Source organism: Crinia signifera, chromosome 12, assembly GCF_055691185.1.
Source record: "Crinia signifera chromosome 12, ASM5569118v1, whole genome shotgun sequence".
NCBI classification, from domain to species: domain Eukaryota; kingdom Metazoa; phylum Chordata; class Amphibia; order Anura; family Myobatrachidae; genus Crinia; species Crinia signifera.
This window is the reverse complement of record NC_139228.1, coordinates 84,191,894-84,215,629: the sequence shown is the minus strand read 5'-3', so window position 1 is coordinate 84,215,629 and position 23,736 is coordinate 84,191,894. Positions and strand designations below refer to the sequence as shown.

The 23,736-nt window shown below is 44.7% G+C and overlaps 1 protein-coding gene across 8 annotated transcripts in view; it reads right to left on the bottom strand.

Annotated features, from left to right (window-relative positions):
* MTA1 (metastasis associated 1) overlaps positions 1–23,736 on the bottom strand; it is a 180,755-nt gene that overhangs the window by 2,357 nt on the left and 154,662 nt on the right. For 3 of the 8 annotated variants that reach the window (XM_083165819.1, XM_083165820.1, XM_083165821.1), the window contains 2 exons: positions 17,780–17,811; positions 4,926–5,077 (listed from right to left, as the gene is read on the bottom strand). In XM_083165819.1, the coding sequence (XP_083021945.1) occupies positions 4,926–5,077; positions 17,780–17,811 (184 nt within the window). Of the gene's footprint in view, positions 1–4,915; positions 5,078–17,779; positions 17,812–23,736 lie in introns of all 8 variants that reach the window. The other 5 variants (XM_083165823.1, XM_083165825.1, XM_083165827.1 and 2 more) reach the window with 3 other exon arrangements.

The following is a 23,736-nucleotide window of genomic DNA, read 5'->3' as shown; positions in this document are numbered from 1 at the left end:
AAATAAAAAAAAAGGTGAAAAACCCCATATCGACCTTTTGACTTTAGAACTAGGACCATGTCGAACTTCCTGTGGTCAATCATATTTCATTTATTTTCCTTTTAAAACAGCAAGTTATTGATATTGTAAAGGTCCATACACACTGGGTGACTATGCCGAGCTATGATCGCGTTCAGGGAAAGCTGCTCAGTGCATACACACTGAGCGGCTTTCCCCCTGCCCAGCGCTGACCAGAGCTATGCAAAGCCGTCCTCAACGCCGCTCATCTGCTGGTATTACCAGCAGATGAGCGGCTTTCCCGGCGATGATGCGGGAGTGCTCACCGTTCATCGCTGGCGCATACACACAGGCTGTTTTGAGCGGCTTTCAGCTCAGTCGCCCAGTGTGTATGGGCCTTACCTTAAACAACAAAGACATGGGACTGCCCAGTTTTTTCTATAGGTTGATTAGATTATGTTATATCCTGTATGATATATGTATATGGAACAAGCGAATAGGAAGTATGAGTAGGGAACCCTGTCTATTTAAACAATAGGATCTATACATGAATAACTTACTGCCTGAGATCTAATAAACGGAGGTCTGCCTCTACATAACTTACATTTATTTATATTGTTCCCGTCATTGGGGGCTTATTCGTCAAGATCTATCCTCATATGGGGCCTACACACGTAGCAACACGTGCCAGCGAGCTGAGCGATCCGACTAGATTGATTTTGCATGCAGTATAAATCTAGACGGGCGATCGCAATGCATGGGGCCCCGCATCACTATGGCTCCTACACGTGGAGCAATTTGGAGTAATTTTCGAAGCAATCTAGTCAAATCGCTTAGAAAATGACCCAAAATCTCTCTGTGTGCAGGCCCCGTTGGGATTGAATCAACTTCTCAACTGCAGTGAATCAACGGTGTAGTCGCACTGAGCTAGAACTATATACAGTGGGGGAAATTTACTAAAGGAAATTTGTAAAAAAAATAGGTGTATTTGTATCCAGAAATACACTTATTTTTGAATATTTACTATCCTGAAAATAGGGCAATTCGTATTGATAGCACATCAATACGACTACGAATTGCCGTATTATCGGGATAGTAAATGTCAAAAAGAAGTGTATTTCTGGATACAAATACACCTATTTTTTTTACAAATTTCCTTTAGTAAATTTCCCCCAGTATGTCTTATACAGATTTTCTCAATCTCCATCCTCAAGGCACATAAACAGTCCAGGTTTAACGTATGGATAAATCAAAACAACTGTGGTGCAAATATAATCACCTCTAGTATACAGTAGCTATACTTAAATGTGCCTTGAAGACTAAAGGGGCCTACACACATGGCGATTTCTGCCAGCGACTTAAGCTATGCTAAGTCGGGCAGTTCTACGCTTCTGTCGCTCAGCACACAGAGCTGACAGCCCACACACAGAGCGAGCTGACTCCGGGGGAGAACACTGGCGACCAGCGAGATTAATGGACACTGCTCATCAATCTCGGCCAGCGATAGGGACGCGCATCGCTGTCGCTATAACCCCTACACACACACACACGTAGGGGCGTATTCTCAGCGACTTTGCCAAACTAAGCAAAGTCGCTTAGAAAATGCCTTAATATCGGCATGTGCGTGGGCCCCTTAAGGTTAGGAAACACTGCTCTTGTGACTTACAAATCAGGTGTTTGCCTGCATAATAGTAACATCGTGTTACTCTCCGACAGTATAATTACACAGATGTAATTATGGAAGTGCTGCTCCAAAATAGATAATTTAGCAGAGGTGTAATGTCCAAACTATGGCCCTCTAGTTGTGAAACTACAAATACCATCATGCTTTGCCACATATTTGCTATTAGGCAGTGCTCAAACTATGGCAAGGCATGCTGGGATGTGTAGCTTCACAACAGCTGGAGGGCCATACTTTGGACATGCCGGCATTAGGTAGCCATCCCCTAAATCAGGCATGGCCAAGCTGCGTCTCTCCAGCTGTTGTGAAACTACACATCCCAGAATGCCTTGTCACCGTTTTAGCATTCCCTAATAGCACAACTGGGGCAAGGCTGGGACTTGTAGTTTCACAACAGCTGGAGAGCCACGGGATGCTTCCAATAGCTGCAGGTTGTTGTTCCCATACTGCAAATCCTGTTGATATTGCTCTATTGTGAAGCCAACCTAATGCTGTGTACACACGGGGAGATTTGACTATATAGTCAGGATCGCATGCAGATTGCACAGGTTTTTTACCTTGCGATCCTGATGTGCGCTCCCGTGACAGCACAAATCAAAACCCAGATACAGGGCAGCAATGACTATATAGTGCAAATCTAATGTAGATTTCAGGACTTGTATATAAATAGTACAGAGTTAGCAAAGATTGTATAGCACCCGAATCTTAAGTCAAATAGCGAGGGAATCTCACCGTGCGTACACACCTTAAGACTTATACCCTAATAGTGGTCTGTGTGGTACACTACACTTATACCCTAATAGTGGTCTGTGTGGTACACTACTCTAATACCCTAATAGTGGTCTGTGTGGTACACTACACTAATACCCTAATAGTGGTCTGTGTGGTACACTACTCTAATACCCTAATAGTGGTCTGTGTGGTACACTACACTAATACCCTAATAGTGGTCTGTGTGGTACACTACTCTAATACCCTAATAGTGGTCTGTGTGGTACACTACTCTAATACCCTAATAGTGGTCTGTGTGGTACACTACACTAATACCCTAATAGTGGTCTGTGTGGTACACTACACTAATACCCTAATAGTGGTCTGTGTGGTACACTACTCTAATACCCTAATAGTGGTCTGTGTGGTACACTACTCTAATACCCTAATAGTGGTCTGTGTGGTACACTACACTAATACCCTAATAGTGGTCTGTGTGGTACACTACACTAATACCCTAATAGTGGTCTGTGTGGTACACTACACTAATACCCTAATAGTGGTCTGTGTGGTACACTACACTAATACCCTAATAGTGGTCTGTGTGGTACACTACACTAATACCCTAATAGTGGTCTGTGTGGTACACTACTCTAATACCCTAATAGTGGTCTGTGTGGTACCCTACACTAATACCCTAATAGTGGTCTGTGTGGTACACTACACTAATACCCTAATAGTGGTCTGTGTGGTACACTACACTAATACCCTAATAGTGGTCTGTGTGGTACACTACACTAATACCCTAATAGTGGTCTGTGTGGTACACTACACTAATACCCTAATAGTGGTCTGTGTGGTACACTACACTAATACCCTAATAGTGGTCTGTGTGGTACACTACACTAATACCCTAATAGTGGTCTGTGTGGTACACTACACTAATACCCTAATAGTGGTCTGTGTGGTACACTACACTAATACCCTAATAGTGGTCTGTGTGGTACACTACACTAATACCCCTTTCCTATTGCAGGTTTTTTAGCCTTTAGAAACGGGTAGAGCTGCAGTGGGAAAGCTCCAGGGTGCTTTACCTGTTTAACAAATACCGGTATTTGTGAAACGGGTAAAAAGCAGTGTCCTACACATTTAAGACCCTTTTTTTGGCAGTGGGAAAGGGTCTTAAATGGTATTTAAGATCCCACACTAGTCTCCCCCACACACACAAACAACACCCTCCCCCCCTCCGGTACCCGGCAGCTGGTCCCCCCTCCCCTGGTACCTTGCAGCTGGTACCCCCCGCACCCCCCGGTACCTGGCAGCACGGTAGTCTGCAGGTCCTGGACTGATGCATGAAAGAATCTTGCACTAGCATCATGCAGGAGGAAGCTGCAGCCGGTGCACAGACACCGGGGGCACTGGGGAACCGGGCAGGTCCCTGTTCAGGAGGAGGAAGCGGGTCCATTAGGAGATTGTCATTTTATCGGTGGGGGTCCCTGCCGCGAATGGGGAGTATGTGCATATTTAATGAGTGGCTCATTATATATGCACATATGTAATGAGCGGGCCTGCTAGTTCCCATTCGCGGCAGGGACCCCCACCGATGAAATGACAATCTCCTAATGGAGACTAGGACTAGGAGCCCTAGCACGCTTTCTGCCTACCGCAATGCCAGGTACCGGGGGAGGGAGGGGGAGCAGGGGTACCAGCTGCCAGGTACGACTGTACTAGTTTAGCTATACTATGAGACTCCCCCCCTCCCCCCCCTCTTATGAACTATTACTGTATAGCAGCCCTCTTTTGCATGTGAGTGTATGGGCATACCCAAGTAACTAGAGGTTTCACCTCGCAGCCAATTGTCAGCGCTGCCTGTGGTAATTAGATGTGGGAACCCCTCAGCGCTAATCCCCAGAGGCAGGATTGTTCCGCGCAGCCTCAGGAGCTCTGAGGAAAACCCCACATTACCATTAACCCCTCTTTATCTAACCTGCGGGGACACAGATAACCACTTTTGGCAGAATCTATAGTGGATGTTACTCTTTAACATTCCTGCAAGACTGATACAAGATCATTTGCTTCGAAGCCGCTGTAATTCCACACTTTGAAGCAGAGTTTGCCATACACAGTACTAGGGGATCGGCATACATTGGTATTGGAAAGATTGTGGAGTTCAAGATCGAGCGCCTCTCCGCCGGCGCCAGCATGATCCCCTCTCCGTCAAAGAAGGGGATCATGCTGGCGTTGGCGGTGTGAGAGAGGCACTGACTAGGCTTGCCGGGGACAGAGATGCAGTTCCCGGCAACACTTGTGTAGTTTCACGGCGGCAGCCTACGCTGATAACATAGCTTACGCTGCCACCTTGAAACTACACAAGTAAAGCAGCCGTTGGCCTACGCGTACCTTCAAACGTAGCGTAAGCTGCCGCCGTTAAGCTACACAAGTACCAAGTTTTTTTTTAAACAAATCCAGAACTTGGACACCTTATGGATGATATAGAAGCATTCTTTCCGCAGCTCATTGCATTACCTGCACCTACCTTGTTTCTTCTGTCGCCATATAAAACACGTCATCGGGCGCATCAATCCAGTTCATCTGCCTTCTCTTGACTGGGGGCAGACAGCCACCGCGGATTAATCTGACCTTTGCTGGGTAGGATTTCCCATTGAGCAGTAAGTTTCGGTTTGGTCCCTTGAGGAAAAAACAAACAAACACAATTATAGAACAGCGAATGACCTTCCTTACACACATACTAGACAGCGTGATCTAGAATCATTGGAAGACCCTCTATGTAATTAAACAGAACATCGTCCTTTATGTCTTCAGTATAAACAGATCAATGAAAAATAAATCACCTTTCTATTTTGACGCCTGTTCTATTAATGACATAGGAGGCTGCAGACATCACGTCATTGGAAGCCGGAGCTGCTTATAAGGTCAGGTAAGGGCCAGTAATATTGGCCTTTTTATGTCATATTTTTAGTTAGGGCTGCGATTACATGCAGTATAGCGAACATGTCTGAATTAGGCCCCAAGTTCGAGTCTGGCATAATGCCAATATTCACGCAAACAGCTGTTATTTAACTGCGAATGCATCTAAATCGTCGCACTGCGCATGTGTTCCGTGCATACAGAGCTGCAGCACTGATTGGCCGGGATATGGTCACTAGGTCGACAGGGTCACTAGATCGACGCAAGCATTGAGTCAACATGGGGAAGGTCTACAGTCAAAAGGTCGACATGGGGTTTTTCACAATTTTTTGGGAGCCGACATGTGCCGACAGGCGGTATTTCACGCCCTACCATCCACTAGGGTGTGGTGGGAGAACAAAATAGTGTGTGGAGCGTAGCGAGGCACCGAGCCCGAAGCATGGCGAGCGGACTCTGTGCTACGGTTGAGTGTCCATGTCGGCTGTGTAGAAATTCAGGACAGAAAATGTCAAAAACCCCATTTCAACCTTTTGACAGTCGACCTTCCACATGTCAACCAAATGCTTGTGTCGACCTAATGACCCTGTCGACCTAATGCTTGTCAACCACCCTGCTGTCTACCTAATGATCCATATCCCCGATTGGCGACATCAGAGGAATACAGAGATGCGTCATATGGGCAGGTAGCAACCTCAGCGTAAAACTGCCGACTGTACAACTGCATAAGATGCAGACGTTGACGCAGATGCAACAGACTCCGATCTCTAATAAATAATGTGGAAAATGAAAAGCCCATTACATATACCGCACGCCGCAATGTACATTACACATTATACCACACGCCATAAAGCCCATTACATATACCGCAAGCCGCAATGTACATTACACATTATACCACACGCCATAAAGCCCATTACATATACTGCACGCCATAACGTACATTACACATTATACCACACGCCATAAAGCCCATTACATATACTGCACGCCATAACGTACATTACACATTATACCACACGCCATAAAGCCCATTACATATACCGCACGCCATAACGTACATTACACATTATACCACACGCCATAAAGCCCATTACATATACCGCACGCCGTAACGTACATCACACATTATACCACACGCCATAAAGCCCATTACATATACCGCACGCCGCAATGTACATCACACATTATACCACACGCCATAAAGCCCATTACATATACCGCACGCCGCAACGGTCATTACACATTATACCACACGCCATGAAACCCATTACATATACCGCACGCCATAACGTACATTACACATTATACCACACGCCATAAAGCCCATTACATATATCGCACGCCGCAACGTACATTACACATTATACCACACGCCATAAAGCCCATTACATATACCGCACGCCGTAACGTACATTACACATTTTACCACACGCCATAAAGCCCATTACATATACCGCACGCCGTAACGTACATTACACATTTTACCACACGCCATAAAGCCCATTACATATACCGCACGCCATAACGTACATTACACATTATACCACACGCCATAAAGCCCATTACATATACCGCACGCCGCAACGTACATTACACATTATACCACACGCCATAAAGCCCATTACATATACCGCACGCCGCAACGTACATTACACATTATACCACACGCCATAAAGCCCATTACATATACCGCACGCCGTAACGTACATTACACATTATGCCACACACCATAAAGCCCATTACATATACCGCACGCCGTAACGTACATTACACATTATACCACACGCCATAAAGCCCATTACATATACCGCACGCCGTAACATACATTACACATTATACCACACGCCATAAAGCCCATTACATATACCGCACGCCGTAACGTACATTACACATTATACCACACGCCATAAAGCCCATTACATATACCGCACCCCGTAACGTACATTACACATTATACCACACGCCATAAAGCCCATTACATATACCGCACGCCGTAACGTACATCACACATTATACCACACGCCATAAAGCCCATTACATATACCGCACGCCGTAACGTACATTACACATTATACCACACGCCATAAACTCCATTACATATACTGCACGCCGTAACGTACATTATACCAAACATCGGAATGCTCATTACATATAATAACATGCTGTAATTACCATATTATGCCACATAAGTTCCGTTTACCTACATGCTCGTTGCTATGGGTTTCATGCTTGATGCCAGGGGTTAACATGCTCATTGCCAATGGGGTTAACATGCTCTGCCAGGGGTCACATCCTCTGCCAGGGGTTAACTTGTTCGTTGCCAAGGGGTAAATGGCAGCCTTCTCCTCCACCCTGCTGTTACCATCCGCAGTAACGGTAGCAGCCCGGCAGAGCGGTTTTCCAGAGCGGCTCCCACCTTTTTCCCACCTCCTCATCCTCCCTGTATAAGAGCAGGTGCGCCGCAGTCCAGCTACTTCAAAACTCGCACCAGAACGTGAGTCATTCGGAGCCGCTCTTCCACTGCCGCTCTTGATTGGCTCCCGAACCGCATACTCTAATTGGCTTGCGATGCCGGCTCGAGTTTTGTTATAGCCGTGACGTACCTGCTATTGCCTCTGGCTCCTATACAGCCGGGGGAGGGGGGTTTGACGACCGCACCACAAGCCCACCCGGCCAAGACCAGATTCTGCTTCCTCCCCCCAAAAATCTGGTCACCAGGAAGCAGAATCTGGTCACCGTAGCACCCAGGGTTTGTCGAGCCCTGGCTTAGAAAATGTCCTGAAATATAGGCCCCAAAAGGCAAAGCGAGTGCTAGTGGCTTCCAATAATAAAACATGTATACAATCATACAGAATGCACAACTGTACACATAAGGATGTCCGCTAGGCACAATGTACTTAATATAATATATTTGTTTTATGATTATCTATAAAGAAACATTTAGCCTAGTTTATGCCTTTAAATAAAAAAGCGGATCCCCTAATCTGTACTGTACATAGGAGCAAAACAATCCAGTAAATTGACAATCTGTAAAGAATGGCATCTGCTGGTGATTTTGTGTAGATCATACACACAGACAGTATACGCAAACCAGTATACTTACGCACAATGGAAAGGGGAGGGGCAAATAGAAGTGGGTGTTACTCTATATTTACTAAGATGGGAGTTCTATTTCACATAGGCAGCAAATCAGAACCTACTTCAATACTTGTTTCCTAGCATGGCGCCAGCGCTAAAAATTGTATCCATCGGACCCCCCGAAATCGCGTCGATCGCATCACATGCAACCAAATCGCATGCGATGCGATCGACACGATTTTTACATAGGAATTAATGTGAAATGGTCCCTGAGACCCGATTTTACATTGGCCCCAATGTTAAATGGACCCCAGAACCCAATTTTTATTGTTTCACAACCCTGATGGGTCAAATGCCCCCCCCCCCCCACTGTTAACGCCACCCCACGATCAAAGCCAACCCCAAGCGTGGCGAGCGGCGGCACGTGTCCTCCAACCTTTTCATACCCCCACTATCCACAGCGGCGTGGAGTTGATATTATACCGTTGATTATACCGAGCCCACACGCGCATTACTTCACAGGTATTCCGCGTCCCCTCGCCACGCTTCGGGCTCACCACACTATATACAGTCAGCTCCACGCCGACGTGGATAGTGGGGGGATGAAAAGGTCGGAGGACGCGTACCGCCACGCTTCGGGTTGGTGTTGATCGTGGGGTGGCGTTAACAATTGGGGGGGGGGGGTGTATTTGTCATGTAAAATACCCATAAGGGTGGGTACACAATGAAAAATCGGGTCCATTGGGCCATTTAACATTGTTCCCTATGTAAAATCGCGTCCATCGCATCGGTCGCATCGCATTCCTTAACTTAAGGCATGCGATGGACACGATTTTTTAATGTCTGGGAAAAGAAATTAGCCCTGAAATTGCGTCGGTCGCGTCCATCGCATACCTTAACTTAAGGTATGCAATCACCTACGACAGGCGCCGTCCTAGGAAACAAGTACCCCTACTTCTTATTTATTTAGCGTCTTCTAGAAGATAATAGATAGTATCTGATTGGTTGCCCATAGCAACATCCCACGTGAGAGAGAACTTCCATCTTAGTAACGGTGATGAGATGATGCTTCAATGTTAGGAAATATTTAGCAGGTGCTTTGTGTGCATTCATGGAGACCAGGACCTACACTGCAGTCTCTGCCATGTGTCAGCTGGTTCTGCTCACATGTAGGGGTAAACTTACTAAGTTTCTACTTATTTATTTAGCACATTTATGTACTTGTTTCCTAGCACAGCGCCCCCGATTTTGATCGAAGTGCATCTTATCACATCGCATGCAATATAGCGGCATGCGATGCAATTCAATTTTTAATTGTACAAGCACCCTGATGGGTGCTTACAATGTTAAATGCACCCCCATTGTCAACGCCACCTCCGCTATCAACGCCAACCCGAAGCGTGGTGAGCGGCGGCGGTACGCGTCCTCCGACCTTTTCATACCCCCACTATCCACGTTGGCGTGGAGTTAACTTTAGATAGTGTGGCGAGTGCAGCAAGCCACCAAGCCTGAAGCGTGGCGAGCGGACACAGATTACATGTATTCCTCGTCCGCTCGCCGTGCTTCGGGCTCGGTGGCTCGCCACACTATATAAAATCAACTCCACGCCGCTGTGGATAGTGAGGGTATGAAAAGGTCAGAGGACACATACCGCCACCCCTCGCGGGCTTGCTGCGCTCGCCATGCTTCGGGTTGGCGTTGATAGTGGGGGTGGCATTGACAATGGGGGTGCATTTAACATTGTAAGCACCGATCAGGGTGCTTGTACAATTAAAAATCACATTGCATGCCATTTGCTGGCATGCGATACTATGTGATATTTCATTGTACAAGCACTCCTGTTCATTTATCAGGAATATTGCATCGCACACCACTAAATACGGTATTCTAAGGTATGCGATGGGCGCCGTGCTAGGAAACAAGTAACGAAGATAATATATAGGAGGTTTGGTTGCTATTGGAGCAACATACATAAATCTACCCCGTTGTCTCTTTCTCATACATGCCAACAAGACATTCTACCACCAACTGGTCAGGACTGCAAAGCCACATTGCCATCACCAGGCTCCTGGCCTAAGCACCAAACATAAAGGTTCCAATGGACAAGCATCTGAACTAGACAAAGGAAAAATCCCATGTAACAATCTGAAGATATACACACGCCCAGGGGGAAATAATACGCGTCATCTGCATCCATAGCATGCTGCTGCGGTAACCAGCCAGTAATTACAGAGCAGCTCTCATTACCATATATAACAATACTGTAACATAGTTATTATCCTTTATATGGCTCCACAAAGGTTCTCAGCATCTAATAAAGTACAAACACGAAAACCACCACTTATAGTACAAGGCAGCGTAAGTAATACAAGTACATGGTATATACTCACCAAACAGGGCCGTATTACTAGCAGATACTAATGCTCCTAGCCATACTGTAGCCAACCTTAAATACCACATGCGTTAGTACGCCCGAGTGCTGCCGTGTGGACCCACTGATACAGGACACTCAGCCAGTAATCAGTTACATGCAACTTACTACTCAGGAGAAGTTATTTAATAACCACCATATATACAGGTGAGGCTGCGAGCAGCCTCCATAAAGTAATCACTATTATCCCTGTGTCATTGCGTTATTCACCTGTAAATACCACTAGGTACTTTGCTAAAATATGATGTTAGATTGTGCTCACAGTATAGAATAATACCTCTTCCATATACTGTAGCTCAGCAATAGTCTAGAACAGCCAGAGAATGGGTAAAAACCAGAACCGGACAGGCTCCAGTCATTAAACCAGAGGTTGTAGCGTCCGGTCTGGGGTTTGTCTGTCACCAGAGAGATGGGGAGGGAGAGATTGCAGCCTCCCAGTATGGTCCGGGAATTAGTCCGGACCATATGGGAGTATGTAATTCCCCTCTCCACATCTCCCAGGTGATAGCAGTCATAGACATCCCCCCGGACCGGACACTAGAAGCTCAGGTATGGCAGAGTTTGATGAATGGAGCCTGTCCGGTGTTCCGTCCGGTTTAGTCCCCAATAGCCATATGATAATACACCCTGCAGCACGAGGAGATACAGGCCCTGGTAGCTAGGCCTCCACGCATGAAACCTTTGCAAGCAGACCTACAAACAGCCAGTGTATGGTGGCATTATAGCTTTATATGTATAAAGTTATAATGATGTCATAATTAACATGCTTCAAATCACATTACTACTGTGTCGGCATTGTGAATGTGATTCTACACTGTTGACATAATAACTGATGACTGTTTTACCACCTCCCCCTGTGAAGGCAGAATGGCTTATTGTCAGCCTGCTCCTCATGATTTCATAGTGGTTTTATAAACCCTAGCTGCGTTATACATTACCGAGAGTGTAATAGCCTCTGACACCCGCTTTCCCAATCAATCTAAAAGCAATACTTGAAACGAGCCAATCCAGGAACTGAATCAGGTCCCTAAACATAGGCAGCCATGCAGCCCCCTGCCTTCTGCTCCCCCAATTTCCTCCCCACTGACATGATCGCGCCCAGCACCCCACACAAGTGGTTAGAATGCTTACAGCAGGCACGGCCCTCCAGCTGTTGTGAAACTACAAGTCCCATCATGCCTTCCCACAGTTTTGCTATAAGGGAATGATAAAACTGTGGCAAGGCATGCTGGGATGTGTAGTTCACAACTGCTGGAGGATCACAGCTTGGCCATGCCTGGCTTACAGTCTCTGCCTGGAAACAAAAGGTGGTTGGTCCTCTCTTCTGGACGAAGGGCTGACTTTTAAGCCATGCGCTTATCTCTCTGATTCAACAGAATTCAAAACCGTCTAATGAGAAGACGTCAACTGCTCAGTGATTCTATGCAGAGAGGACACCGGTGGATGACAACAACTTTGCTGTATTCCAAGGCATGATATTAGTGCACCGTTAAACATTATATACAATGTTTCCTTTAGATAAAATTATATTTCAGCTGGATCAATAATTATTCTGATTATCAGCGTTAAGTTGCCCATGTCTGACCATGCTGCACTTCCACATAACAATGGCTGAGTTGGTGCACTGCATTGTGGGTACGTCCTCGCAAGAGCCGCCTGAGTAAGTGCTAATCAATTCTCTAGGGAGATTTACAAAGCAGTAAATGTTTCTGTATGTTCCCAGGTGGGTGCAACCTGGTCCCTTAGGCTGGGTATACACTGTACAATAGTCTAGCCAAACAGCCGATCCCTGGCTGAGTCCAATTACTGCAACGTGTACACCCAGAGCCGGTTATCGTTTTGAGCCGATCGTCTGATTTGTAAACCACAGCTAATATCATGCACATTTTGTAGTGGGTATTTGGATTGGCCTCACTTGTTTTAGAAACAAACTATCACCTCTACCATCTATAGGGACCTTCATAGATCAGATAGGAAAGAAAATAGAGTAAATGGACATTGGATTTCCTCAGAAAAAAATATTCTAGATTGTTTCTCTTATCTGCCAGGTGTGTACCTAGATTAAGTCTAGAACCTCTCCCCAAGCTGCTCAACAGTGACATGACTGAGAGGAGAGGACATGCCATGAAAGTTCCAAAGCCTCTTGCTCACCACAACATATATCACTTGACTGTGGTTGCTATAGTAATTAAGAACAGTTAAGAGCCAAAAGAACAAACATGGTTTATGTTAAAAGAAACACACCTAATTATTACAGTATGGACACTTAAATAGAATGTAAAAATGTTCTTCTTGCAAATTATGGGAACCTTTAATACTAGAACCGTAAATGTAAATCTGTATTTTAGGGTTAATGGTCATTTAATAGATATATATGCAATGTAAAAGTCAATTACCAGATACAAATGTAATTTACTATCCAACAGCAATAAAAGTCTGAAGTATCAATAATCTACACCAGTGGTTCTCAAACTTGGTCCTCAGGACCCCACACAGTTCACAGTTTCCAGGTCACCCGGCAGGTGCACAGGTGCATTCATTACAGACTGACACATTTTAAAAGATCCACAGGTGGAGCTAATTATTTCACATGATTCTGACCTGGAAAACATGCACTGTGTGGGGTCCTGAGGACCGCCTTTGAGAACCTTTGATCTAGAGCTACTGAATTTATAGACAAATACGGGTTTAAGATTATGTCCCATGGTGGTGCAGAGATACAACTGTGGCTTAAGTGTGTTACAGGGGTGTGGTATGGCGTTCCGGCAATCGGAATCCTGCCAGTCAGTATCCAAACATCGGAATCCCGACTGCCGGTTCTCCGACAAGGGGGCGAGTGCAAAGAAGCCCCTTGTAGGCTCAGTTCGCTCACCACAGGTTCTGTCCTCCCTCTATGGGGGCCGTGGACTAACCTTCAGAATCCCGACTGTCGGGCAGTCATCCGGCACCCGTGTTACAGCACTGGTTAGAATACAACAATAATAATGAACCATGTACACAAAAGAGAATATTATCATGACAGTTATTAAGAAATGTAAAAGTCTTATGTTCCATACCAATGTATTTAAAAATAAATGGAAATTGCAAATTACATTGAAATGTGCTCCCCCCCCCCTGCAGTAGTCCAAAGGGAGATGCCAATTAAACAATACTATAAATAATACTAATAGACAACTGCAATGTCAACGATTTAAACATCATCAGGGAACAATAAACAAATCAGCCGATGATAAAATGGGGACACCTTGCCTAGCCCTGCCCCCTGAAGCAGCTGCATGGCCCTGCTCCCAGGCACCATCTCTCGCTGATGCTATGACCTAGGGCATAGTACAAAGGAGCAAGTGCAGAAATATATTTAAGACCCATCATAAAAAAACTCAAGTCTTGTTAAACAAGGGAATATTGTGCACAGTCGTCAAAGAAAGAAGCAGGCGATGATAGGCCGACAGAAAGCACAAAGTAAGCAAAAAGGAAATTACAAATAAATGATGTGTACACTGAGTGATCACCCACGGTCACTCTGAAATTGGAGAATCACCATCCACCATTCATAGAAGATACCAAGAGCTCTGGATTTGGGTCTGTACGGCCAAGTAGAGGGTCACAATAAAGCTTTCCCACATTTCAAAAAATGTTTCCGTTTAATCTCCTTTCCCCCCACACACAGCCCCCATCCGCACCGTGCGTGAGAGATACAATAGTTTTGTTTCGAAAATAGATAGGGGGCACAAGATGTATCCACACCCGCAATATAGACTTTCAGGCAGCTGAGCCGACCACCTATAGCAATCTCCTGCCTTCGTCTGATGTAATAAATCCTCGTGGGAGAATGCCAAACAACGCCCATTCAGGGCTTAAGGACAGGCAGTTAGTCAAATGTTCTGGAGAGTAATACTGTATCTGTGACTAAGCGGGCAGGACCTTAAACAATGCAACAGATGGGCTGGGGCCGGCCACATGTAGAAGAAGAATGAGCTGTTGGCAGCCCCATCCTAAATCTCCCACTGTATGTGGAGACAAGTAGGCCCTTAGTAATATATTGATAAATATCTGCATACATGGTACATGACTTAGTATGAGCCCTTAATAGGTGGGCTACAGTATCTGTGAGCCTGGAACCTGACTAATCTACATCTGGAGACCCTTAGGAAACAGAGAGGTCTAAAGGGAGTTTTGTTGGCAGGCCACGGAAAACCAGCCATCTATTGGCCGGTGATTTCTGGAGAAAGGCATCTACAGGATTTGGCTAGTCGTGTCAGAAAAGCGGCACATAGTCAAGGTAACTTAATGCTAAGCCAGAAGGATAGCTACAGAGTATGGAGACAATCGTGTCACAAGATATCGGGATAATGCCATATAGTAAGGGGACAATGGGGCCCATTTATTATGTCATATTTCCAGCTAATTCCCTGAAAACACCTGTTTTCTGTGGTTAGCTGCACATGTTAAGATCCACCGGAATGTATGTAGAGGGGGATCGCTGCAGGTGTCACCGATACCTGCTGTCATCCCTCCATTGCCCCGGCAGCCACATCCCCCCCATATGGGAAATGTGATGCTGCCCAAATATCAAGAGTCCTGCAGCTGCCGCCATTCTGAAATGGCGGCAGCCCATTGTAGCGGAGGGCGGGCACAAGCCGCACATGCACAGACCCAGCACCAGGCTGAGCACATTGCAGGGACAAGCTCTTTTTTGGAGCTTCTTTCCCTGCATGTCCAGGAAGATGCATACCGCCGATATTGGATACGCGATCCTTGGTAAATGGACACCAATGGGCTTTATAAAAGTTTTTATTACAAATTCAACATTTTGTTTACTTGAGTTGTGAAGTTTTTCCATTCATTCAAATACTTGGAATCCCAAATATTCTCGCTACATCCCGCCCCTGTACATTCACTGGAAACTAACCTGTCAGTCTACTTGATATTGTCTTGCAAAACGATAGCTTTGGGCATTTTCCTGACCCCGGCTGACATTGCTAGGTGACCATATCATACAGCCCACCAATAACCCTTGCAATCTGATAAACCAGTAGATAACACCTACTGTATCCTTCTGTATCAATGCCGATTTCCCTATAGATTGTAGGCTTGAGAGCAGGGCCCTCCTACCTCTACCATTTTCTGGCTTCTTACCGCATTTCTAAATGAACTAAAGCCCCACTTGCCTGGGCTCCGATGCAGAAGATAATGCCAGCTGTAGTTGGCATTACCCTATAAGAATCCTAAGGGTTTCTTTCTGCAGCGCTGTTAGAGGGATCAGACACAGATCCCTCCCAGTATGCCCCGCAGCCCCCGGCATCACTCTGTGCATGTGCAGAGGGACTTCTGGGTCACAAGCCAAGTCCAAACACCGAAGCGCATCACAAAAGGGCAGCTCTTCCCAGGAGAGCTTTCCTTTGCGGAACTATTGGCAGATGTTAGTACATATGCGATTGGTATCAGCGCCATACAGAGAGTAAATCTTTGCTTCTTTTCAGAATGTGAAACAAGAACCCAACGCGTTTGGTCTATACCAGACTTCATCAGGGGAATTTCATTAGAATATCTTTCTATTCTACTGTTTTCTCAATAAGCCACATAGTTCTAACGAATTCAGGGCGTTTGCAATCTTTAAGTGAAAGACTAATATGCTCCAGAACTATTAATCAAACCATTACTCAATGTTCATAGCTGAGCCAATAAAGTGTACCTCCAAATGACAGGGTTTATCCAATGAATACCAAACAATAATCTTATATAGATGAAACGCGTTGATTTATTGTTACCTATTCCAAAAGGAAGCAAAGATTTACTCTCTGTATGAAAAACCTTGCTACAAGCATTCATTTTGTATGAAAGACTTAAGAAATACAATTGGACTGGGGTAAATGTATGAAGCTTGGCTATCCCCATAAAGAATGTTATGTACAAGGTGATAATGCAACAGCCAATCAGCTCCTACCTGTCCATTTACATATTGAAGCTGATTGGCTGGTGCATTATAAGATACTCAATAAGGTCACATGAGACTATTATACTTGGACACCATTTTCCTCGAAGTCACGGATGGGGAAACCTTCGGACCTCCAGCTGTTATTGAACTACACATCCCAGCATGCCCTGCTACCGTTTCGCTTTTTGGCCATGTTAAAACAACAGCTGGAAGGATCTCCATCCCTGCTATAAAAATTAAATCACGATTAAAAGAGAATAAATCTCATGTTTCAGCTTCCCTTCTTAAGTGCTAGATAATCAGGCATCTAACTTTATCCCACTCTAGACATTTAACAGATCATATAGAAAGGAAGATGTATCAAACCCTTGAAAGGGATAAAGTGCAGTTTCCCATAGCAACGAATTAGCTCTTGTCATATTATAGCCTGTGTTAAATACAGTAAAGGTGCATACACACTGTACAATATTTTTAAACCAATTTGGTTGAAAGACATTTCCACTGAACCAAGTGTCCTGGCGAAAGATGTTGATGAAAGATATTGACGGCAGACGAAAGATATATCTACAGTTTATAGGCTCTTTTTGAAAGATATCCAACTTGAGCTGCATGCACAGATGACGAACAATCATGATGAACAACTGGCGGGTATGCACATCATCATTCGTCGGTTATCTGTCATCAACATCTTTCGTCCAGGACACGGTGTTCAATGGAAATGTCTTTCAACCAAATTGGTCAAAAAAATTGTATAGTGTGTATGCACCTTTAGTGATTGCTAGCAGTTGATGGGTTGCTATGGGAAACCTTCCCTTTATCTCTTTGCAGAATTTGAAAGATCAGAAGAGGCCTCTATTTGGACGGGGTTGTAGGGGGTAGAGTAAGAGGTCGCAGGCCCATATTTGTGTTCTTTCCTTGTTAGATTATATGAATAGTGAAAACCTTTACTTTCGACAGCAATTTTTTGGGGGATTTATTTTATTTTATTTTTATTTTTTGCTTTAAATAAATATCTTACCATTTGTCTGGTTTGTCCGTGGTTAGGAATACCTAACAAACATGAAAGAGAATAGATCCGGTAAGACACTGTTTTCTACCACAACAAAAAATCAAGAGAGCACATGAAAAATAATCTAGTGATTTCCGGTCACAAACATTGCAACAAAGTGAGAGAAGTGTGAGAACTCCGCACCGGTTACGTACAAAGTAATAATGGAACCGACAGCAATGAATAGCAATGGTCAATGACAATGAAGACTTTTAGCACTATCCAAACAGCAAGGTTGTATACAAAGTTCCCGCTGGCCCAGCGGAATGTCACAAACAATCTGCTATTAAATTTGCATTAAATGGCGATTGGAGGCAAACATTTGGAGTTACAGGTCCTATTGTATGCAAAGCATCCCAATTACAGTAAAGATCTAAAGAAAATCAAAATGGAGAGACCAACAAATTTGAATCATGAAGGTAAATAACCCACCCACTCTGGAATCCTTCAAAAATAGGCTCAAGACTTTCCTGTTCTCTCAAGCATTTAAAATTTTTTGTGTGTGCCGTTAAGGCAAATGTAAAGCAATTTGAGTCCTATTGGGAGAAAAAGTGCTATATAAATAACACTTATTATAAGCTGTTCAATACATGGATGCCGACCATGTGGGATGCAGGGGGCGTGGCACTGTGAATCACTTAACCAAAGCACCATATTGGATTATTAAAAATAAACTCGGGGGTTCACCACTGAACATCATTATCATAAGCCAGGACCCGTCGGGTAAAATGTGTTGTGTGATGTATAATATATGAAATATTTGTTTCAATTAAAATCAGTAATATCCCCTATTATATCCAATTAATCTAATTATTTATCCCTAATATATAGTGCAGTTCCCCAAAACAACCCTTCATAAACACCATATTGGATTATTAAGGATGGAAGGTGGGGCTACCACAATGAATAGTGAAACGCCTCAAACAGCCCCATCCTGTCCATTTCACTATAGAATTGGGCGGGATGTGTAACAAACCCATCTAGTCTCGCGTGATTTGGCAGTAGGCGTATACAGTCTATAACACACTTCCTCCTATTTAAAACACATGAACAAGTTCTTCATTTAAAAAATACAAAGCTTGACTCCAATCTAAAGAGCAACATGGTAGCTTGTTACTGATTAACTGAAGTGGCACTACTCCGGTCATTGTAGACCAGGACTGGCCAAACTGGTCCTCGAGATCTCCCAACAGTTCATGTTTTTGAGGCCACCTGTGGATCTGTAGAATGTGTCGGTTAGGAATGATGCAGCATGTTTGAAAATGTGACTGTTCGGAATGACTACACCTGTGCCCCAGCTAGGGGGTCTGGAAAACGAGAACCACTGGTAGATCTTGAGGAGCGGTTTGGCCAACACTAGTATAGAACATGGGTCTAAAAGAAAGGCTGTGAGCAACAGGAAGAAGCAGGGTGCAGGGATGAATACATGGATATATGGAGGCATACACAAATACGGTGAGGCTGTAAGCTGGCAATATGGCTGAATGATGGCATTATGGGCACAGTGACTGGCAACATCCAAACAACACAATCTCTGCATGCTTCACAATTAATATGGAAAGTGCTACAGATCCAAAAATAACAACTAAATGAAATGAAATTACCAAGTACAAACAAACAAAAACGTTATGAGGATTTCACGGTTGGACGTTAAACCTTATCTGTAAAAGTCCACAAAGCAATACTAGGCTAACTATTGTTAATGTTTGAAGTAACTGAATGGCCATTGGATAAAAGGAATTCGGCAAAACCTGATCTGCTAATAGAGAAACTGCAGATAAATAACAACAAGGCAAGTCGAATCTCAGGAAGTGTGTCATGAATAAACACAGCAAACAAAACATCATATTCACAGAGAAATGCCAATTCTGACGCCCAGAAACAAGTTGTTTTGCAGAAGCAACAAATGAGTCGGCACTCCACAGGTATAACAAGAAGTATATCCAGAAATACAGTGAATACATGTCCAAAGTGTTGCATGTAAAGTATTCACTGTATTTCTGGATATACTTCTTGTTAAACCCGTGGAGTGCCGGCTCATTTGTTGCTTCTGCAAAACTGAAACACTGCCATCTGTTGGCAGCAAGTGAAACTACAGCTTTCACATATACAGAAACACAGAGGCAATTACACATACAGAAGCACAGAGGCAATCACAAGGTAGCAGACTAGCTTTTAAAGCTTTTGCTTTGAGTGGGCTTAGCTAGTGTGCAGAGATTAACATATGGGCGGGCTGTGTCCAATCCAGTCATGATCCAGACCAACTTTCCTCCAACCGTCCAACTAGTTGGTTGGTTGGTTATGAAAATCGGGTAATGTATGGGGGGATTCAGTATTGAATCCCGGCGGTCGGGATCCCGGCGTTCAGAATCCCGACGCCGGAATCCCGACAGCCGAAATGCCGACAAGGGGGGGACGTGGATCACCCCCCCTTGCGGGCTCGCTGCGCTCGCCACGCAGCGGGCCCGGTGCCTCGCTACGCTCGGCAAACTAATTTATTCTCCCTCCAGGGGTGTCGTGGACACCCCAGGAGGGAGAATGTGTCGGCATTTCGGCGGTCGGGATTCCGGCGTCGGGATTCTGAACGCCGGGATCCCGACCGCCGGGATTTTAACTGCATCCCGTATGGGGGCAAATGACAACTGGCTCCCAAACACGAGGACATGTGTTTTCCAGTGTTTGGAGCAAATAACTGATGGTCTCTTGTACAGTACCTAGTTGGTTGATTGGATACAAGTTGGGGGTGTTTATTTGGGGGCTACATGCAAAAGCAGACAGCATTTACCCTGCATGCACATTAAATAATTACATAAATCTACTTGCAGCGAAATCTGCTTTGTACAGGGGCAATTATTTTTTATTGCTTTGCTCCCACCTCAGAATCTGCTTATAAAAGGACCCTTTACAGCATGGGTCTTCAAACTGTGGCCCTCCAGATGTTGTGAAACTACATGTCCCAGCATGCATTGCCACAGTTTTTCCTATAAGAGCATGCCAAAACTGTCAGGGCATGCTGGGACATGTAGTTCCACAACATCTGGAAGGCCACAGTTTGAAGACCCGTGCTTTACAGCAAGATTAGTAACACAAAACCGGTATGAGGTAGGTGTGATACAAAATATCGAAACCACCAACCTAGGGAATGCCGGAATGCATTATACACCATGAGGAGACTCATACGTTTGCCCGGAACTGAATGGCAATGACTTATGATGTTGTACAAATGGCGGCATGTGTTAAGTCACCAGATAGGGGAGTGGATGAAGAGAGAACCGAAGGAAGTCTTGTAGTTAAACGCTCGCCAAGCATTCTGCTATTTAAATTGATGTCATACTAGGTGTAGCCACGGAATGGGCCCAGCGCCTGATAAGCTTTTGGAAATTATCTGATCATCAGCGACATTGGAAATTACAATGGAAGGATAAGTGCAATTAGCTTGTTTGTGTGTGTGTGGGTGTGTGTGTGTCACTTTCCAATCGGGTGTGGACCATTAGGTCAACAGTTAATAGGTTCTCGGCTATTGGTTGACAGGCAGGTCTACATATAAAAAAAAAGGCCAACATGGTCAAAACGTCGGAACAAGCAAAAGGTCTACATGAGAATTATTGACATGGAAAAAGTTTGACATGAGTTTTTTTTAAATGTTGGGGTCTACGTTGACATAGGTGAACATGAAAGCTGTATTAGTGTACCCCATTCTCTCGCATGGCTCTCTGAACACTATTATATTCTCCATCGATGACCACTGGGATGGTAAAGTATGTCAACCTTTTGCTTGTGTCAACCTTCTGCCTGTCTACCAATAGTGGTCGGGCTATAGACGGTCAATCTAATGACGACATACCCTTCCAACCACCGCTTCAGGCTCCTGTGTTCGATACATCCAATCCAACATGGCTAAATATGTTTGGTCAAACTGGAGAATAATGATGGCGCTCAGGTTGAGCGACACGGAGAATTGTATCTCATTCACACATTCTGAAGCTCAGTTTAGAATAATCAAGCAATGTTAGTATTTGCAAAATGTGCAATATCTACCCAATATAGCAGTGTTCAGCAGGCATGAATTATATAATGTCCTCGGTGCAATGTGCTACCAATATCACATGGGAGGAGCTTACAATGAACACTAGTCATAAAGATCCCAGAAGAAGAAGCAGCTACAAGTGACTGGTAGGTCAACAACAGGCACAAGTCTCTATGGAAGACTCAGCCCGATTATTGGGAAGTCTTTTGTTATTGGAGTAATCAGACCGCAAGATAAAAGAGATGGGATGGGCTTATGTGGGGTACACACCAGGACGACCTGCTCACGATGCACGATGTTATTGGAGTAATCAGACCGCAAGATAAAAGAGGTGTGATGGGATGGGCTTATGTGGGGTACACACCAGGATGACCCGCTCACGATGCACGATGTGAGCGGGTCGTCAGTGTTTCTTCAGACCCGCTCACGATGATGCGAGTGGGCACGACCCACTCACGATGTGCACCGTGAGCGGGTCCGATCTGATGGTGACCTGCACCCGGGAGTATGGTCGTTTTCAGATCCTAGCTGCTGCAGGTAGGATCTGAATAACGACCAACCAACCCGCGGGACCGCGCATCGGATCGGTATCGGTCCACACCAGGACAGAAAAGGGACCAATCACCACACAATATCCATCCAATCGTTCGGAATTGGATCTAGATTGATGGGATCGGACCCTTGTTGTTCTGGTGTGTACCCAGCATTAATCAGCCAGCCTGTAAGATGGGAATCCCTCACTCTCCCTGAGCAATCAGTTTGGTTTTGCTTTGCCTCTCCTTGGCCACACAGAGATTCCCCTTCACTGATCAGAAAAGACTTGTGCACTCCTACTGCAGAGGATCTCAAAGTCGGTCCTCAGGACCCCACACAGAACAAGTTTTGCAGGTCTCCTCACAGAATAAAGTTAAATAATTAGCTTTTTTTTTTTTTTACAATTTGCATTGAGGCATTGTATTTTGTCAAAACAAAGTGATATCATGTTACAAGTGTTGATTAAACAATGATACAGCCGTACAATAAAGGAAGCATCAAGCAATCGTCCATTGAGTTGAAGTGAAATGATTGAAATACATGACACAACAATGGAAACAAACAAATTTAGCAGGTTTTTCATCTCACATGTGCAACAACAGAAGCCGTTGACCTAAATGCGCATGTCTCCGGAGCCAGAGGGGTATACATTAAATCCAGATCTCAAATTAGGACAGGTTGACCGGTGGTTTAGAGGACAACAACCTAGTGAGATACCACGGCGTATTTTTGAAACTATGGTGAATTTATTGTATTATAGGGAGTGGGAGGGTATCAATGTAGGGTTCCCATAGGGAGAAAAAGCGAGGTACTCATTTTTCTTTTTGCAACAGTGTTTCTACCCAATCCATGTGGAATATAACATTGAATTTAGTAAGAAACAGGGGGACTTGTGGGGGAGATCTATCTAGCCATCCCTGTTGTATCGTTCTGCGTCCTGCACTAAGTGCCAGTAAGACTTTTTTTGCTATCCAAGGTCGTCTGTTGAGACAGGTTCCTAGACTCCTTATATTGCCCATTCAGGCGTGAAGGGACCCTATTAAAGAGATTATCTTCCATGTATTGGCGGATTAAATGCCAGAAGTATTGAACTATAGGGCAAGCCCAGTGACAATGATAGAGGTATCACCTGTGGATCTTTTAAAATGTTTGTTAGTAATGAGCGCACCTGCCGGGTGACCTGGAAAACGTGAACTGTGTGGGGTCCCGAGGACCAAGTTTGAGAACCTCTGGTCTACTGCATGGTAAAAGATAAGTCACTGCCCCCACTGGACTCCTAAATCGGTTCCTGGAAGAAGTTACTTCTGGGTAACTACTGCTGCTGCAACAGTGATGTGTAATAGCACCACTTTCCAGAGACCATTGC